This window comes from Vanellus vanellus (assembly GCF_965231255.1).
Source record: "Vanellus vanellus genome assembly, chromosome: 14".
NCBI classification, from domain to species: domain Eukaryota; kingdom Metazoa; phylum Chordata; class Aves; order Charadriiformes; family Charadriidae; genus Vanellus; species Vanellus vanellus.
In genome coordinates, this window is record NC_138919.1 from 15,421,100 (window position 1) to 15,440,891 (window position 19,792).

General features: G+C 40.5%; 1 protein-coding gene across 2 annotated transcripts in view; it reads left to right on the forward strand.

Annotated features, from left to right (window-relative positions):
* SMURF1 (SMAD specific E3 ubiquitin protein ligase 1) overlaps nucleotides 1-18,592 on the forward strand; it is a gene marked incomplete at both ends in the record, with an annotated part of 44,778 nt that extends 26,186 nt beyond the window's left edge. Inside the window, 17 exons of one of the 2 annotated variants that reach the window (XM_082490319.1) lie at nucleotides 1,176-1,214; nucleotides 1,901-2,009; nucleotides 2,621-2,754; nucleotides 2,876-2,941; nucleotides 3,810-3,885; nucleotides 4,239-4,477; nucleotides 5,287-5,371; nucleotides 7,585-7,731; nucleotides 9,559-9,763; nucleotides 10,040-10,143; nucleotides 11,832-11,946; nucleotides 12,907-13,085; nucleotides 13,927-14,064; nucleotides 14,449-14,569; nucleotides 16,115-16,316; nucleotides 17,641-17,725; nucleotides 18,493-18,592. In XM_082490319.1, the coding sequence (XP_082346445.1) occupies nucleotides 1,176-1,214; nucleotides 1,901-2,009; nucleotides 2,621-2,754; nucleotides 2,876-2,941; nucleotides 3,810-3,885; nucleotides 4,239-4,477; nucleotides 5,287-5,371; nucleotides 7,585-7,731; nucleotides 9,559-9,763; nucleotides 10,040-10,143; nucleotides 11,832-11,946; nucleotides 12,907-13,085; nucleotides 13,927-14,064; nucleotides 14,449-14,569; nucleotides 16,115-16,316; nucleotides 17,641-17,725; nucleotides 18,493-18,592 (2,144 nt within the window). The remainder of the gene's footprint in view (nucleotides 1-1,175; nucleotides 1,215-1,900; nucleotides 2,010-2,620; nucleotides 2,755-2,875; nucleotides 2,942-3,809; nucleotides 3,886-4,238; nucleotides 4,478-5,286; nucleotides 5,372-7,584; nucleotides 7,732-9,558; nucleotides 9,764-10,039; nucleotides 10,144-11,831; nucleotides 11,947-12,906; nucleotides 13,086-13,926; nucleotides 14,065-14,448; nucleotides 14,570-16,114; nucleotides 16,317-17,640; nucleotides 17,726-18,492) is intronic. The other variant, XM_082490320.1, reaches the window with a different exon arrangement.
* Between the last annotated feature and the right edge of the window lie 1,200 nt (nucleotides 18,593-19,792).

Consider the following 19,792-nt stretch of genomic DNA (forward strand, 5'->3'; position numbering starts at 1 on the left):
TGGGATTGAGAGGTGTAAAAGAAAAAAAAAAAAAAAAGTAAATATTTATTCCCGTATTTTTGCTACCATGTCTTCCCTTTCCCTAATACAGAGTTACGGTGAGACTGAGTGTGAGTCAGGAGCGAGGCAAGAGAGAGATGAGAATGGGTCCCTATCGGGGGAAACGGCCATTAGAGCATCTTCTGAGTGTTCGTTCTCATGCTGAAAGATCAGAACTGGGTGGAAAAGAGACTACCTCCAAAAATAGTTAGGCCTTTTACACTTATCTTCCTCTCTTGGATCCTAGTTTTAGATGAGTTAGAGCTCTAATACTTTCATCTTTGGCTCTGTAGTTATTTTTCCTGGCCTGTTGTAAGAGTTTATAAGAGTTTAATGGATGCTGAACAACTTGGATTGCTGAGATCGTACTGAGCAGTCCTTATTGAAAAGCAAAATTAGGCTTGTAGCTGGTAATAAACCTAGTAGAAATGGAGATTGATGTGAGTTTCCTGATCTAATTTTTGCTTGAACTACTGGGCTGTTTTGTAGAATTGGAGAGAGGGAAATGATGTCTCATTTGTGGCCCTTTCAAAGGAAAACATATTGATGCAATTTTTTTTTTTCACTCTATTTTTTTTCTTCTGAGTGAGGTCCTGTCATACTTACCCCAAAACCGTTTTGCCTTTGCAAAATGTTTATGCTGCTCTAGCACACCTGTAGCGCTCCCATGGTTTGTTTCTATGATGTATCATGTACTTTTTGTGTGCGAAGAGCAGGAGGTTGCACTGCATTTGATGGTACTTAGTGTAGAGGTCTCCTCCAGGAGTCCCAAAACCATTCTTGGTTCAGAAACTGTTTAGTCCTTGTTCTGCGATGAGTGGGTTCTGAAACAACACATCAAAGTTCTGATTTAGCATTTGCGTAAGCATGCAGTGTAGAAAACTAGGAGGTTTTAACAGAAAGGGACGTTCATTAAACCTTCTGTATATTGTAACAATAGAACAAAAGCAAAGGAATTCTTTTCTTTATGTAAATCCATATTCCAGTCACAGATAAAGAAAACAAAGCTCACATTTAATATTTGGGTGGTTTTTATGAATTATGATCAGGTAGTATTGTGGCTGGTACGATTGCCGGAAAGGTTGGGGTATTTTTTGTGGTTTTAAGATTTCTTTATCTGATATTTTCTTTTGCAGTATTATGTGCCAAGAATCTTGCAAAGAAAGATTTCTTCAGTAAGTATGCCCTAATTGTATAACCTTCTGCTCTTGATTAATCAGATTTATTTGTAGATTGTGCATTACTGTCGTGGCGCATCTATGTTTGTCATTTGTTCTGTGATTCCGTTCTTGCAGTAACATTGCATTACTACATGAGGAGATGTTACCCTCAGTTTTATTTAGATAGTGTAGACTCTAGGACTGGAAAGACCAAGGAGTCACAAATTCTAGTTGAAAGTCCAGCTGATGGGACCACAAACAGGTTGCCGCTTACAATTCTGTGTGCGGGGTACCAAGAGCATCCGTCTCGAAGATGGCTCTATTGGTAAAGCATGCCAGGGGCACGAGTAAAGTACCCCGGTGCTGCAGTCTTGAGATTACTTTAAGGATTTCATAAAAATGCCTACTTACTAGTCTGCATGGGTATGCGCTGTTGAATTGAGCTAGTCTAACCTTTTGTTTTCCAAAAACTTTTGCAATTTATGGCAGATATCAATCTCTATGACAGAAGTACATTACCTAATTAGGAACTCAATTCTCGATTTTGGATTTACTAAAATAGTTTTAGGAAATGGCAACTTTCCTGTCGGGGGGGGGGTGGGGGTGGAGATGACACACAAGCAGGAGCTCATGATAGCATTATCTTGGAAGAAACAACCAAAAAAGTATTATTTTTTAATAGCACCTTTTCCCTTCCACAGGGCTTCCTGACCCATTTGCAAAAATAGTTGTTGATGGGTCAGGTCAGTGCCATTCAACTGACACTGTGAAGAACACTTTGGACCCCAAATGGAACCAGCATTACGATCTGTGAGTTGTTTGCGAGGTCATAAGTAAAAACTATTCCAGAGATTTATCTAGTAAATGGCATGCGAGGGTTAGCGCCGCAACTTCATTTTACGTTAGCAAGAAGAGTCACATTTGCTGAGGAGGACTGATTTTTTTGCAACAAGAAATTACCTGTTAATAAAGGAGTGGTACTTTGCTTTTAGTTGTTTGAATTTGGAAATACCTGTGTGTCAGGTACACAGCACAATTGCTCAGAGTAAGCTCTGCTGGAGCAGCGCAGTCCAGCTTTTACAAAAGATTGTCCTTGTTGTAGTGATTTATTTTCTTGAAATTATTAGAACCATAAATTGTATAGTTTTGTACATTAATCAGCTTGTTGTATAGCTTTTAATGAGGCTGTCTGTAGCTAAATTCATGCTGCAGCAATATCGATTTAACATGCTGTGTGAAATCACAGCACAGTAATTCATTAATAACACCATTTCAGGCTTAAGCACTTCTGTGTTTCTACTAAAACAGCGTGACCGATGTACTAAAATGTACCAGAATTTGTACCAAATAACACATAAATTCTGTGGAGTAAAAAGAGGTTCTTTTTTCTAAAATTACTCTTCTAATATGTATTTTTCTAGATATGTTGGGAAGACAGATTCCATAACCATCAGTGTATGGAACCATAAAAAAATCCACAAGAAACAGGGAGCTGGCTTCCTGGGGTGTGTCCGACTCCTCTCCAATGCCATCAGCAGGCTAAAAGATACTGGATGTAAGAGCAATTCCTACCCGGCGCAATCAGTAGCCTTCTGTGCCTTGTCTCTGAGTAGTGAATAGTATTCCCACCCAGCCCTCCCCAGTGTTTTGTTGATCTTTCCAATTCTCATTTGCAGACCAGCGTTTGGATCTATGCAAATTAAATCCCACAGATACCGATGCTGTACGAGGCCAAATAGTGGGTAAGAATACTCTCGGCCAAACTTTCATCTTCTTGGGTAAATACACTATACGGACAAACGTTGTATTAAAAAAGAAGCCCAGAGTCATTATTGCTCCCGTGCCTTTTCTGTGTTGTTTCTTCTGACTTTAATGGGATTAAATTGCATAACCTGAACATTTTTGTTGTACTCCTACGTAGGAGTTTGTTTTCTCTCAGTTGATAATGGGAAACAATATTAAAAAGAGGGAATGCGTCTGGCAAGGTTTCTAATGCAGCTCTGGAAGGGTAAATGTTGTTGTGAAGCTGATTGCGTTTGGACCAAGGGGACAGGCAAAGAGAATCTTATGTGGAAAAAAGGATCTGGAGCAGTTAAAAGAAATCTTGCAAACTGCTGTTATAATACCTTCGACTCATGTAACCCGTTTCTAAATTTCAACAAGGCAGTGCTAGTTTTACGGCTAATTTAACCCATTTTACCCCGTTTTTCTGCCCCCCACCCAACCCAAGCTTTTCATTGATACATAGTTAGCAAACCTCAAATTCTCACTGTAACAATGACATCTAGTGGTGAGTTATTTCTTTCCAGCTTACCTTGCTGGATCCTCATGAAACACAGATGTAGAACCTGACACATTTGATATTTATAGAAATAGACTCAGTTTAAGTTTTGATGTGGTGATGTCTTTGGTTTCTCTTCTCCGTTTTTAGAAAATCAGTAATGCTTTGGGGTTATAGAGGGAGTTTTGGTAAATGGTATGCTCTTGTGCGTAGGATGTAGTTTTCCTTAATATTTTACCCGGTATAAATGTGGGTTGTTTGGCTTTATGTTGTTTTTAAGGGAACAGTTGTTCTTTTATTATTAATTGTGTTTCTTCTTTTTATTTCAGTCAGTTTACAGACACGGGACAGAATAGGTACAGGAGGTTCTGTAGTAGACTGTAGAGGGCTTTTGGAGAATGAAGGGTAAGAATTGTTTTCTTTACACTTAATTAGAAAAAAAAATGGTTTATAGGTGGAAAGAATGTAATTAACACTAGAAATATTGAGTATCAGTGTGACTAATACATTGCCTGGGAATATTTATCAGGTTATAGCTAGATACTTCCTTGAAGAAAATAAGCTAAACTTGATATTTTTTGTAACTAGTGCTTCTGGCACTTCCATGAGAAATTTGGGGTATAAAAACATTAAGGAAGTGCCATGTCTTGGGTTAAAAGTTGCAGTACTTGGAGTAATGGAGAGAGAGGGAGAGGGAACGGTTATTTCTGCATTCACTTCTCTTGTGATGGAAACTCTTGAAGTTTCCCCATTTTCAGAACGGTTTATGAAGATTCCGGTCCGGGAAGGCCACTGAGCTGTTTTATGGAAGAACCAGCACCGTATACAGACAGTACAGGGGCTGCTGGCGGAGGCAACTGTCGCTTCGTAGAGTCCCCCAGTCAGGATCAGAGGCTTCAGGCACAGCGACTTCGGACTCCTGAAGTCAGAGGTCATGTACAGACACCTCAGAACAGACCGCATGGTCACCAGTCGCCTGACTTGCCAGAAGGCTACGGTAAGGGTTTTTTTCCAGAACTATAAAATTGAGGGTTTTTTCAAAAGACTTAAGAGAAAAATGCTCCCGTTTTAATATATAGATGTGGTTTACCTGTTAGAACATGCAGCATCCACGTGCATCTAATGGTCTGCATCTTGGAAAAGGAACTAAGCAGCGCAGATGGGAGTTTGAGATTGGCTAATTAGCAGTTGGCTACGCCAGGATACACTGAGAGGTTGATGGTAAATTAAACATGAGTCTGTGGCATGATGCTGTTACAGAAAATGCACTGCTAATCTTGGCTGTGTATCTAGGGAGAATGAATGTAAAAAGCTCTTTAAACTAGAGCAGTAATCCTATTTTTTCCTTCCCCCTTGGCATGTTGTGTAGGTTTGAGCCCACATTTGAGAAAAGATCAGGAAAATAGAAAAGCACCAAAGCAGCCAGTAGTACAGAAGACTAGGAAGGATAAGATGAAGGAGCATTTAAATCTCGGAAAAGAGCACACCAAATCTAGGAGTCAGGAAATCCAGTTTGGGGGTTTGGGTTGCCTCAAAATCTAAAAATAAAAATGCAAACTACAAGATACTGGTGCACGTATTTGTGAGTTTCCAAGAGAACACTGAAATGTGTAGTCAAAGTAAACTTGTGAAGACAGTGTTTAAAGACAAAACAGTCCGTGCTGCAAGAGATCGGGTGGGATGGCTCGAGTACTTTCTCCTAGCTCTGACAAGAAGATAACGTGCTAATAGCTTTGAACAAACTGTTGATTCTGATTTTTTTTTTCAGATTTGTAATTAAGAATGATCTTTCTTCCCTTTTCATAGAACAAAGAACAACGGTACAGGGACAGGTTTATTTTTTGCACACACAGACTGGAGTTAGCACATGGCATGACCCTAGGATACCGAGGTATGTATTTATAGTTAGAGTCAGTTTTTTTTCATGTGTGTGTGGCATTAAGCTGAATCTTTAAGAGCAAAAATCTGTGAAATGACCTGTCTAAATGTAAAGGGAGAGCTACAAGCAGAGGAGTAATTTTGGATCATTCGAGTTACCTTTTCACCAATCATTAAGGAATGCATTTTTTGAAAGAAAGAATTATCTACTTGTGAATCATTTAAAACAAAAGGGAAAATTAATTTTTTTTTTCTATGAAAACAGTTTGGACAGCAAATTGAAGGAAAAAGTGACTACTTTACTTTCTTAAATCCATTGTTTCTTGAGTATTGAACTTGTAACTTTTGCTCTAATAGGGCTCACTTATGTATAACTGAGGCAGAGATTACTTGTCATCTTTAAAGTTGAAGTGGTGTTGGGTTTTTTTTTGTGCTTTAGACCAATGATTTGCAGCTAGAAAATCTGAGTCCTCCACATGATTAATTTAGTAAAGCCTCTTTAAACCTTAACCTGCAGTTAATCCAGATCTTTGTGACTAAGGTCTGGCGCTCTTCCTTGAGGAGCTCTGAGTCTGGGCTGTTTCACTGGACCACCTGCACACTAGATTCAAGAGTGAAACACAAAGCTTGTAACTCTTCAGCTGCTGCGCTGGCTGGATAATACTTGAATGCGATACAGGATATTAGAAAAATGATATCAAGTGGTGCAGGCAAGATTGCTGATAAAACCACAGTATGTGGAAGGATATGAAAAATAAAGTTGAGAGAAAATAGCTGATGGTAGATTAGCTGGTATCGTTGGAAGAAGAAATGACAATGCTCATTCTTCATGTCACTCATGTCAGGCTTGTGTGCCCAAAGCCTTGTCTCTTCTTCGAGTGATGCTGGTCGGCTTAATGGAAGGTATTGCTGCTTCTCTCAGCAAATCTTAGAGCCTGGTTTTCAGGACCAGCAATGTCAGTGGACACAACAATGTCTTGTGAGTCACAGGTCACTCTTGTTTTAGTTAAAGGTGGCTTTCTTACTACTAAGTTGCAGTGCACAAACGTAACCTTGGCATTTAGCACAGATGTAGGCTAAAACTTGATGTAATCAGATCTCTAAAGTACTTTCAGATGCACAGCTGATTGAAACAAATGGTCACAACCATAATCTTCTTTAAGGAGCCTAACAAAAGGCTTGTCTGTCTGCCTGCGTGTCTGTCCCCTGCTGGCTTATACTCATGGTGACACTCATGAAGCCTTTGGTGTACAAAGTGTTTCTACCTTTCTAAAGTCTCTCAGTTTCCTCATTTATACTGATGAGGCATGGTTAGATTTAGGTAAGGGAATATATAGAGTGGTGTCTTCAGCCCTGGATAACAGATGAATCCATGCCAGCTGTCTCGAGAATACTTTACTGAACAATAGCTTTTCTGTCTAAAACTAATCTTCAGGTTTCCCTCCTTCCTTTTCGTGCCACTCTTAGTGTTTTCCTCTATTAAGTGGCTGGGACCATAAGTGTTTTCAATTTTCTAGGTGTAAATATGTTCTACGTATTGAATTCAAATACTACCTGAAAGTGAGCGACTACCTTTAGCAGCCCTTAGAATGATACCCAAAATTTATCTGAGATTAAAGAGGTGAATGTGTTGGTAAAGCCTTACTCAGTGGTTTATAAGTCAAATAGTTGGGATTCTAACTTTGCCTAATTAAAGAGGTGGATTTTTTTCTTTTGGGTGATTTTAGTATTTGGCTGCTTTAGCCTCTTAACTTACTGGGTGTTTGGAGACAGTGGGTGGTGCAGAGGCTTTTGCTTAATTGTTTGGTTTTCTGCACGTAGATCACGTTGGTGTTACTGGGAATTTTTGTGTGAAATTTTTGCTACAAAAAAAGTCTCTTCCTCCTCCTACAGCCCTCAGAAGCCCTGACGTCACCTAAATGATGACATTGCATATTGAGGTTACTTTTAAGATGTATGAATTTGTTACTTTCAAAGCCTTTCAAATACAGAAGGTGTTTTGCTGATTTACCGTTCTGTCTGTGTACCAGGCATACATAGGGAGTTGCATTGTTTAGACTGAGGATTCTAAAAAGACAGCATTAAAATAGCTATTCTGTCCTTCCAGAGATTCTCATAGCCTAGAATCACTGAGCACCAAATTCATTGCCCCCTCTCGCCTGAATGTAAACTGGTTTCATCTTAACTTCAAAAGTGCTTTAACATTTTGTTTGCTTTTCTTCTTAGAGACCTTAACAGTGTGAATTGTGATGAACTAGGACCTTTGCCTCCAGGTTGGGAAGTTAGGAGTACAGTTTCAGGAAGAATATATTTTGTAGATCATAACAACAGAACCACACAATTCACAGATCCACGACTACATCACATCATGAAGTAAGAACCTTGTCTGATAAATAATTCATGTCGAGTTTGGATTCTTAAACCTATTATTTTTGTCCAATTTTAACTACAGTCTGGGAGTCATGGGAGCTGAAAAACTGCATGATAACAATATTGGGGAACAGATGCAACCAATGCTCTAGGCAGGGTCTGAGCATTAGTTCTCAGTGCTGGTTTTATTTAACCTTTTTGCAGATAGTCTTCAAATGTTTTTACTACACTCTGCAATCCTCAGGTTTAAGGGAGGGCTTGCTTATTTTGGCATGATGCCAGTCTCTCTATGCTGGTTTGAAAAAATTGCACCAAGCTGTACTGGAGCAAATATGTAGTTCTGGAAATGCTGGGGTGTGGGGTAGAGGGTCTGCCAGGCGGTTCCACAGCAGTCAGCTCATGTCTCTGGTTTAGCTCTGTGCTAGCTGTGCTAGACCTGAACTGGCTTCGCGCTCCCGTGAGCTCCAGACAACAGGAATATAAAGCCAGCTGGAGTCTGGTTGCCTGATGCTGTGCACAGCCAGCTCGGGTTTAGCAGGATTTAATAAGCTCAAGCTCTGCATCATGCAAAGGCAGCTGAACTGTTACAGAACTGACCCTGGAAGCAGCCTGGCAGTGCTTGTTGTGCCCAAGATCAGACTTTTTTGCTGGATATGTCTGTGCTTGAAGCCAGCTGTGGAATCTCTGTATCTAAAAAAGCATTTGCTCCACAACCCAAATATAGGACAGTTGGGTAATAAAGGATAAAGATAGTTGAATGTATGATACAGAAGGCCAACCCTATCCTGGGCTACATCGAAAGAAGTGTGGCTAGCAGGTCAAGGGTCTGCCCCTCTACTCCACTCTGGTGAGACCCCCCCTGCAGTACTGCATCCAGTTCTGGGGTCCCCAACATAAGAAGGACATGGACCTGCTGGAGCGGGTCCAGAGGAGGCCACGAAGGTGATCAGAGGGCTGGAGCACCTCTGCTGTGCAGACAGGCTGAGAGATTTGGGGTTGTTCAGCCTGGAGAAGAGAAGGCTCCAGGGAGACCTTAGAGCCCCTTCCAGTCCCTAAAGGGGCTACAGGAAAGCTGGAGAGGGACTCTTGATCAGGGAGAGGAGGATAGGATGAGGGGTAGTGGTTTTAAACTTGAAGAGGGGAGATTTAAATAGATGTTAGGAAGAAATTTACTGTGAGAGTGGTGAGCCCCTGACCCAGGTTGTCCAGAGAAGCTGTGGCTGTCCCGTCCCTAGAGGTGTTCAAGGCCAGGCTGGACGGGGCTTGGAGCAACCTGGGTTGGGGGGAGGTGTCCCTGCCCAGGGCAGGGAGGTTGGAACTAGGTGACCTTTAAAAGTCCCTTCCAACATAAACCATTCTATGAAGGTTCAACTACATGGGACAAGTACATCTTTCTCTTTCAATAACTACAGATGCAGTACTCTTACTGTGTCAAGAATCCCTAGCTTTATTTTGCATGAAGCTGCAATGAAATTCATTGCAGTTGTTAGTTCAATTTATAAAGCTGCTTTTGTTCCATTAGAGGTCTCTTTTTGTGTTATACTCTTAAAAGTTGTCACTGTATGGGAGAAATACCGCACAAACTTTTTAATTTTGGCTCAGTCAACATTCAGTGATCACAGCCTTCTGCAATGTATTGACATGTAAAAACTGAGCTGAAAATTGCTGAAACTCTTTATTTTAAATATCTGTATTCCTTACATTCCTGAATGTAGGGTAACAATGCTATAGAAGTTACCCAGGTGAATATACATTTCACTCCAGGTTCCTCTTGGAGAAGCTTAATCAGTTCTTTGTCATTGTTTTGGGTATTTTACTTTTCTTTCAAAGCCATCAATGCCAGCTAAAAGAGCCCAGCCAGCAACCTTTGCCAGCTCCAAATGAGGGGTCACTAGAAGACGGTGAGGAGTTGCCTGCGCAAAGATACGAAAGAGACTTGGTACAAAAGTTGAAAGTTCTTAGACATGAGCTCTCTCTTCAGCAACCACAGGCTGGTCACTGTCGCATTGAAGTATCCAGAGAGGAAATATTCGAGGTATTTCATTGACTTTTTACTATTATTACCAGCTTTTATCACTCAATAGTTAAGTAAACTGATCTTTGATTATAGCAACTCTGCTTCATGAAGGGTAGTGAAATCCACCAAGTATTAACAGAGTTGTCATTGGAATTTGCTTTAGATATTAGCACTTTAGCGGAATAATGTTTTCTGTAGTTGAGTAACAATCAGTTATTATTACAATAATGCATCTTAGTAGCCTTAATTATAGGAAGGAAAGAAAATGTCTGATTGTAAAAAATACACATACAGGAATCCTACCGTCAGATAATGAAGATGAGGCCAAAGGACTTGAAAAAGAGGCTTATGGTGAAATTTCGAGGAGAGGAGGGCCTGGATTACGGAGGAGTAGCAAGGTGAGATTTGGGGGTTTGTCTGACACTTTTTAACTGTAAAATTGTCTTTAAAGTGACCCATGGCTGATATCGGTCTCTTTCAAATTGTTAACGGTATATGTAAGTTTTCTGTGATCTAGTTTATAGGTAGTAGTTGTAGCTTCAGTGTTTATATCGCGGTAGATTGGAAAGTGGAAGCATGTGATTTAACAGTTGACCCACAGCCCTCCTGGTGTCAAAGGCTCATGTATTTGGGAACATTACTGGAATTATCACCAGGTTGGGGTGTTTCTGTTTCCCCTCTTCCCCATAGGTACTCTGTTTTCATCACCATTACACAATGAGCGTAAAAGGCTTGTTTAGGATAGGCTATTGCCTTATTGGAGAAAGCACCGATCCCAGCAACAGGCTACAGTTTCCTAAGTGAAAGTGTCATCAGCTCAGATTGTGATGTCTTTCAAGGAGCATATAGATTCTGAAGTAAATCCAAAACAGAGCGAAGGTTTTGTTAAGTACACCTGTCTGATTTCCAGCAAGGCGATAGGGATTCCTTTTTGTTATGTCTCAGCCACACTCAGGAGAGTCTTCTGATCTGTTGGAGCGGGAGTGGAGATGAACAATCCTAAACAAAAGCTAAAATTTTAGAGAAGACTTGCCTCCCTCTTAAATATAATAATAATTCCCTGTGGGTTGCATCAGATCTGAAGTTCTAGAGTTGATTGTAACAACATCACCAAAATACTCATCTGCGGTGGCTCAGATGCATCGTGTCAATTCACTGAGAGATTTCTCAAATCCACAAAAGCTGCATCACCCACTTAAGCGTCTTTCAGTAACCCATCGCTGGACAAAGGAACATTCTGAGCTGCCTCACCCAAGGCAACCTTGAGTGTCTCCACTTTTGCCATCCTGTTGCCCTGATGGCTTTCATAGTTGCCCATTTGCTGCAACAAGAATCTTTCAGATCAGTACTGCTTCACCTCTAAGCATTAAAGTTGATAGTTCATACAGATTATTTTGCACATGGGATAGGTGTCCAAATTTAATAATAAAGAGGTATTTGTCATGGTGAGTTGGGAGGTCAGAAATAGCTTTAGTTCCATTCCAGTCCTTGTAAGTTACTGAGGTGAGAGAATTTACCGAACATCTCCTCTTTTAATGCATTTAGGCTCTCTGTCCCTTCTGGGCTCTCTGCTGAAAGCAGAGATTCTCTTGACGTCAACCATTTGCAGAAAAACGGCTTTTCTAAAGACCTCCAGTGATTTGAGCTGATTTTAAACAACAGATTTTGTAAAAATATTTCTTTATACTGTGCAGGTTGCAGAGGAGTGGATCTCTTACTGTCCAAATATCTGAGCTCTGTACAAAGTCAAGATTTTTCTGGAAGTGGGTCTTCTTCAGACTCAGTTTGTTGATGGTCTTGTCTAACAGCTTGTTATAGCTTCTCTGATTAATGTTAATCCCTTCAGTACTTCTAAACTAAAGCAAGTCAGCCTGTGAGTGGAGTCAAACACTGTATCAGTTTTTAAGCACACCTTTTTGGTCTGTAAATGGAGGGCAGTACAAGGTGATCTGCTTTTGAAATAAGCATTTCATAACCGATGACTAGTTTGATGATTCACAATAAATTAAATTGTATTGTCTGAAGCTTAAGTGGAGGTTGCACCCTTTTAAATGCCCTTTTTTTCCTCCTTCTTTCTTTTTGGCAGAGAATGGTTATATTTACTGTGCCATGAAATGTTGAATCCCTATTATGGACTCTTCCAGTACTCCACAGATAATATTTACATGCTGCAAATCAATCCAGACTCTTCTATCAATCCTGTAAGTATTAACTTCTGAGTGACATACCTACCTTAACAGAGCTCCCCTGCTTTTTTTTGTTGTAGCTGTTCTTCCATGACAAGAGAGTAAACTGAAGGGTGAAGCAGAATAAGAATGTGTTAATGAGGCTTATATTGATATAGTATGAAGCAGAGGGCTTTTGTTCTGAAATAAAAAACACGAGAGAGGAGGTATCCTTTGATAAGCATCTGCTTTCTTTGAGACTCCTCAGTACCGACTGGGATGCACAATGATTCTGCGAAGGTCAGGAAGGTGAAATTCATCTTCACTGTGAATGCAGGCGGTTGTGTAAACAGCATTGCATCCTGAGCAGTTGCAGGGGCTCGTATGCCTTGCTTGCCCTTTCTCAATAATATGCTGCTCTGCTTGCTCTTTTTTCTTACTGGAGGATTCATATTGATGCAGACCCAGAAAAGAGCAGCAATTCTGTATTAGTACAGAGGAATTTTTCCTGACATGATATTCCCTGACACTTGCTGTGTAAGATGAGGGAGATAGGTTGGAAGAATCTCAACCATAGGACTTACGCCTCGGTTTTCAAAAGTCAGTTTATAAGCAACATAAAAGACATGAAGGAAATGAGCACATTGCCTGCTTCCTCGAGAGCAAAAGGATTTTGATGGTTAAATAAAGAATAAACTAATATGTTTGGAATTGTCGTATTTTGGATTCTGGGGATTTTCTTTTCCTGAGTTTTGCTCTTTGAGAGGTTTAGAGGACTCGCATCCAATTTAGTAATCGGGTAATGCGCAGAGATTTATTTGAGACATTTAATCATTAAATGCTTCTGTTGTTGGTTTTGTTATGAGGAAAAATGGTGGCTCCTCTTGCTCAGAGGGTTGCAGACAACTTGCACTGAACATACAACTGAGAGCGCAGATATAACCACAAGATGTCAGTGTCTTCCCACGGCCTGATTTTTCTCTCCTCTCCCTGCAGGACCATTTGTCTTATTTCCATTTTGTTGGTCGGATAATGGGTTTGGCTGTGTTCCATGGACACTATATCAATGGGGGTTTCACGGTTCCCTTTTACAAACAGCTTCTGGGAAAGCCCATTCAGCTCTCCGATCTGGAATCTGTTGACCCAGAATTACACAAAAGTTTAGTCTGGATCTTGTAAGTACTGTATTTACTAGTTGTCTCGCTGTAGAGAAGATGGGGTAGAGTATGTTGGCAGTAGTGAGATAACGCTTTACAGAAAATGTTTGCAAAAATCTTGTAGTGGTGGAGATCCGTACAACATTATTAAACTGCTTTTACTATGTCAAGAAGCTCAAGGTGCTTGAGGAAAACTTCGTATTGCAAACTCTGTGTTAGCTCTCCTTGCAGTGAAATAGATAATCATTAAATGTTGTAGGGGTATGGTAGAATATCACAGTATCAAAACCCAAACTCGGGACAGAGTTCTGAGGGTGGAAAGAAAAACAACTTTGATTAAAATGGAAATAAATGGGAGTGATTTGGGCTTCTGTATGATTACAGCTCAGAACAAAATCCAACATTCAGTGTAGCTTTGGGACTCTTCAGACTGCTTTGCGTTACCTCAATTTCTTTTCCTAAATGCTATTTTGAATTTTGCATTTAAAATTACTGATGTTGAATTTCACTGCATGTGATCACTGCGTGTACTTCACACTGATACATGACAGCAGGTTAGATTATTGCAGTGTGTATATACGTGTGTGGGTTTTTTATATAGGGTTTTATTAATTATCCTGAGTACTACTAGTTAGATGGATGACCCATATATGATCAGGCTCTTCAACATGCATTAAGCTATATAGAAATTGGTGATTACGGCAATATTCCTCTAGTGGTGTGAAATGCAGGTGGCCAGTTACTAGGTTTATCCTGAAGAAGACTAATTACTGTTCAAATAACAAACTATCAGCATCACCACTGAGAATTATCAAAATATCAAAAATACTAGGTTTACCCTCTGTCTTTCCCTTGCCAGAGAGAACGATATCACCCCGGTTCTGGACCATACATTTTGTGTGGAACACAATGCGTTTGGGCGGATTTTACAGCATGAACTCAAACCAAATGGCAGGAATATTCCAGTGACAGAAGAGAACAAGAAAGAATATGTCAGGTATTGCAGAACAAAAATATATCCTCCAAATCCAGTGGAAAGAAGGTTGTAAACAGGATTTTTTTTTTTTTATTTAGTGAAACTAATGGAATAAGTATTTTGGGGGGAAATACTTGAGTCATAAATGACATGAGTGTTTTTTCGCACAATGCGCTATTGTAAGACCTGGGAAGGTGAAGCTGTGAATTTACTTTCGGGTTTTCTGTTGATGGTGCAATAATTAATTGTTGATGGAAAAAGGAACTGATAAGCACTTCTTTCATAATACAAAATGTGTGTGTTTAAAACAAGTTCCTCTGTAAAACGAGCATTTTCCAGCTCTGCTATAAAAAGCCCAGTCCTCTCTAGCTCATCATGCCTGACTTTTTCTTTCCACCCCCCCAGATTGTACGTAAACTGGCGGTTTATGAGAGGAATAGAGGCACAGTTCCTGGCTCTGCAGAAAGGTTTTAATGAACTTATTCCTCAACATCTCCTTAAGCCTTTCGACCAGAAGGAACTTGAGGTATCTGTTTTATCCACATGGAATGTTATTTTGTAATTTGTTTGATCCACAGTCAAGCACTGATTTAAAAAAAAAAAAAAAAAAAAAACAAACCAAAAAAAACAGACAAACAAAACCCAAACCCTCAAAGCTTATTCCAATTTGCATACCAGAAAGCTGTGTATTTGTTTAACCAAACCCTTTTTGGTTTATTCTAGACATTCTTTGGGTTGACGTTATTGAGAGGGCTCCTTAAACAGGGAAAGACAAATACACCGTGTTGTCAAACTGAGGACTAATGCTCAGAGCAGGTGGTCTGGGCAGGGAGGGGCTACTGCAAGTCTGAGGAACTGTTGGCAAGACTTAACGTGTTATCTACCCCAGAACTTGTTTTCTTCAATAACTGTGTTCCATGCATGGCTGTTTCTATACGCACATAGGGCATGGTTTACAGGGACTAAAATAGAAGTGTAGAGCATATAGGAAAGAAATTAACATCTTCTCATTTAGTCCTGTGGTGCAGAATGCTACCTCTTCAAATAATTCCCGTTATAGCAAGTTTTCCTCTGGTTTTGCCTTTCTATAAAAAATAAGGCAACCTGTGGAATAGCGACCATTTGTCGCACTGTAAGCACTAGCTTTCTTCTAGTCGTTCGTGCATACTGATTAATCCCATGAAGTTATTGCATTCCATTTGCTCGCTGCTTGAAAAGGCAGATTAAAAATCCATTAAATATTTCAATACTGTCTGCGTCACAACAGTCACAACTGTCCTAATAATGTAAATGAGTGTAAGTGGGTGCTGTCTTGGTGGCACAAAAAGGCAGCTGCTACATGGTAGCTCTCAGAAACGTGATACTCAATATGGAATATTATGGGAAATTTAGAATATGAAGCATGTTTTGTTTTGAGGGATGAAGTTTTCTCTATGCCATTTATTTGTCGTTGCCAGGGGAGGCGGTTAGATTCATGGCCAGCGGTGACTTCCTTTTACAGTATGTTGCAACCTGGTGTCATCTGGAAAAGAGATTGAAGTAATATGTCTGGTCTGTGTCAGAACCTCACACAAATGGCATCAGAAAACAGATGCAAAGTTTCTGTAGTTTGTTGTGGAACAGCAAACCAACTAGGATGTTGCCATAAACCAAGCAGGATTCTGTCGTAGTTGGAATTGGCACCTCTAGGTCAAACCTGCATCGGGACAATGTTGTTGTGTAGCGCAGTAGCTGGCGTGCCGTCTTCCGAGTCTGTACTGCACCCTCATAAAGATATACTGTACTTCTCAGGTGGATAGATTTAACAAAGCAGATCTTGAATGGGCTTCTGACTCTCATTTCTTGTGAAAATTCTGGTTCTGGTAGGCGTACTCCTTGGCCAGTTTCATTGCAGTTTAACTGGAGAGATTTACTGCCTGTTCCAAAGGGTTTTGGAGCTTTACGGTACACCAAAAAGGTGGTTGAAGCACGTAAAGAATGCTAGGCTTTGTGAAATGATTAGATGTATGTTTTTATAGCTGCAAACCTGAAATGACTGTGAATGTTAAAGCGTTTTCTAATCCTTTAACAGCTAATCATAGGAGGCCTGGATAAGATAGACCTGAACGACTGGAAGTCAAACACGCGTCTAAAGCACTGCATGGCAGATAGCAATATCGTGAAGTGGTTCTGGCAAGCAGTGGAAACATTTGATGAAGAAAGAAGGGCAAGGCTGCTGCAGTTTGTGACGGGGTCGACGCGTGTCCCACTTCAAGGTTTCAAGGCTTTACAAGGTGACTGATGTGGAGGACGAGTTAATCTGTGGTGGGAGAGAGAGAGATGAAAATCGCGTGGTATTTCCTAGCCCCTTGTGAAATATCAGCGTATTACTGGATAACTCAAGCACTTAGAAACTTTTGATCCCAAGAGCAGTTTTACATTTGTCATCGGCTCTGCTGATGGTGAACACTTTAGCTGTTGCTGATAGTGATACGAGCTGGTAAATCTGTCATCGTGTGGCACTTTGGTGTCAATATTAGCTTATCAGTCTCCTACAACTCTGTGGACTGATGTTAAAATCATTGCATGCAAGCGCGCACCTGATGATAGAGCTGACCGCACAACTTTTTCACATAAAAACTGTATTCCCTTCATTGTTTGGCAATAAACCATTAGACTTTAAAACAGGTTCCTGAAAATTGCAGGTTTTGTCATCAGAAAAGGTAGTAGCGTCCTAAGCTGTTGTCGTGGTTTAACCCCAGCCAGCAACTAGGACCACACAGCTGTTCACTCACTCCCTGCCCTCCCCCCCCTTCAGTAGAGCAGGGAGAAGAAGGAGAAAAAGGAAAAAAACTTGTGGGTTGAGTTAAAGACAGTTTAATAGAACAGTAATGGAAGAGAAAATAACAGTACAAGAATATTCCAAATAAGTGATGCAATACAATTGCTCACCACCTGAGGGTCAGTTGCTAGCCCATCTCGAACAGCACTTGCCGATCCCTGCCCGCACCCAACCCCCATTTATCGGCTGAACATGACATCTGTGGTATGGAATATTCCTTTGGCCAGCTTGTCCCGTCTATGCTCCCTCTCAGTTTCTAGGGGAAGCTGAAAAAGTCCTTGACTTAATATAAGCATTACTTAACAACCACTAAAACAATATGTTATCAACATTATTCTCATACTAAATCCGAAACACAGCAGCTACTAGGAAGAAAATTAACTCTATCCCAGCTGAAAGCAGGACAGCTGTTGTGATTCTCCTGATAAAGTTCCATCTGTTGACTGACAGTAAACTAATGTTCAACGTAAAATACATAGTTCTCTTTTACAAGGAAAACCTTCTTGCACTTTTCATTTTTGAAGGTGCAGACTTGTTAATATCAAATTTAGCAGCTTTCCAAAATACTGGTCTTCTAATTAATTGTTGTGAACAGCCCTATCTTTTCTGCCATCCCTTCATCAGCTGCAGATCTGATCTACAGATTTAGACTACGACATACTTGCCTTTGCAGCTGGAACTGTAATCTTCTCTCTTGCCTTTTTTATAAGCAGCAAAATCTGTGTGCGTGGATGATGTTTTGTTGAAGTGCATTAACTAGAATGTCTGTCTGTAAGGTTCTACAGGCGCTGCAGGACCCAGACTGTTTACCATCCATTTAATAGATGCAAACACGGACAACCTTCCAAAAGCCCACACATGGTAAGATAAAAACATTCTGCATGTCCGTGCTCGCTTTCCTTTTGTCTTGGTTTAAAGCAGTCATCTCTGTTGGTCCCAGCTATGGATTAGTCATGTGATATGCACAGGTGAATCCAGGTGTGCTCTGCCAGCTTGGAAATATCTGTACTCTGCAGCCAGCAGAATAATTGACTTCCCTTCGTATAGCTTGATTTGTCTTCTATGCTATCTGTGGTTTTCATTTATCCCAGAGTTGATTGTTCTGGATAGTGAGATGTTTGTAAGCTTATTTCTACGTGTTCAGCAAAAGCATTCACCGAGGAATGACTCACAGCAATGAGTCCTCATCCAGGGTTACAAAGAATAGTTTTCAGATGTAAAATGCAGGAACAGTGTGCTATTGGTCCGGTATAGGCACAGAGCTGCGCTCTGGTACGGAAGTCTCACTCTATCAGAGACAGGAAATCATTTCAGCAGAGGCACAGATTGTCTGCAGGCAGGGCAGGGCGCAGGGCAGGGCGCAGCTCTGTCTGATGTCTTGCTTTATTTGCAAGTTTCCTGCATCTGCCACCTGCCTCCTCTTTCCAAATGCTGCCCTATTAAGTTGTGCATTCCTGCTGCAGAAGTACAGTTGTGGTTGTTTTTTTTTTTTAATCTTGTCTCCTTTGGCCACCAAAGTGGCTGAGGTTTTCTTTGATTTTTTCCAAATTCTATCTATATATAGCTGAGCTAGATTATTTTTTTTTCAATAAATATTTTAGATTTGTGTGTTGTTATTTTACCTCTAGCTTTAACCGGATTGACATTCCGCCTTATGAGTCATACGAGAAGCTTTATGAGAAGCTGTTGACAGCTGTGGAAGAGACATGTGGGTTTGCTGTGGAGTGAAAAAAGCAACCAAAGGAAACAGATGCTAGCTCATGGACCACCAAATCAAAAGCTAGAAGAAGCTTGCTGTGAACTTCCTGCTAAGCTGTCTGAAGCATCGGAACTCTAGACAACTTAGAGATGGGGCTGTTTCCCTTCCGCCGCTGGTGGATGAGGGTGGGGGTAGGGGCTTTTGTTGGTGGTTTCCAACTCTTAATTTCTCCCCTTTGTTACAATAACCCCTTCCCTCTTCTTCCATCCCCCATAAAATGAAAAGCAGCCAAGTTCAGCGTTTGGCTTTGGTTACACAGGATATTCTGCTAGATTTGTAACACATATTGTGATAGGGTCAGTGACTTGTGGGGTTTTTTTTAATAGGAGAATCAAAGTGTAATTAAGAATGAGCTTAATTTGCTGAGGACTTGCAACTGGTAGGTGTACCTGGTTAGTTCATCTTAAATCAAGCTTGAGCCCTTGTAGAGTCCGGTGGGTGCAGAGTGTCTGACTGGCACTAGAATTTGCATTGCACATCTTAAACACTTGTTTAAAAGTCAACTTCTAGCAGAAAATACCTCCATATGAATACTTAACTGAAAGGTAAAGAAATCCAAGTTCTGCCTTAGCAGGAAGCTCCCAGTAGAAGCTGTGGCTCACCCTGAGAAAAGTGAAGGAATCTGGGACAGCTTCAGTGGTATTGTATGATTTCTTTTTGGTTGTCCTGGCTGAAATCTAATTGTTTTGCACATGAAAACAATTATTTCCTCCTGCAGAATTACTTTCCATAGTTTGTTCAGATGTACGTACCTCGCAGAGAAGCCTTTTAAGGAGGAGACAGAGGATGAAAGTCTATTTAATCCCAAAGCTGTGATTTCTGTGCCACTGTTTTACCCGAGATGTGTTTGTGTGACTTCAGATTCTAAGACTCACATGGAAATAGCTGAAAGTTAAGTTAACAGAGCGGACTTCTGTCCTGAAGTTTTTGGCCTCGGGAAAGGTTTATTTGGAGGTTGAGATAAAAGGGTAACTATACAGTGAGTACATTTTAAATGTTATGGAAAGCTATTGAAAGAATTTATGACTTCAGTTCCGTAGGGATGAAAATTTCTCCAGAGAGCCATATAAGGCTATTTTTTCCAATATCCAAAACTAATATTAAAAGGTTTGTTCTCTAACACATTGCTAAAACAACTTCCCAGGGGAAACAAAAGCAAATCAAATACC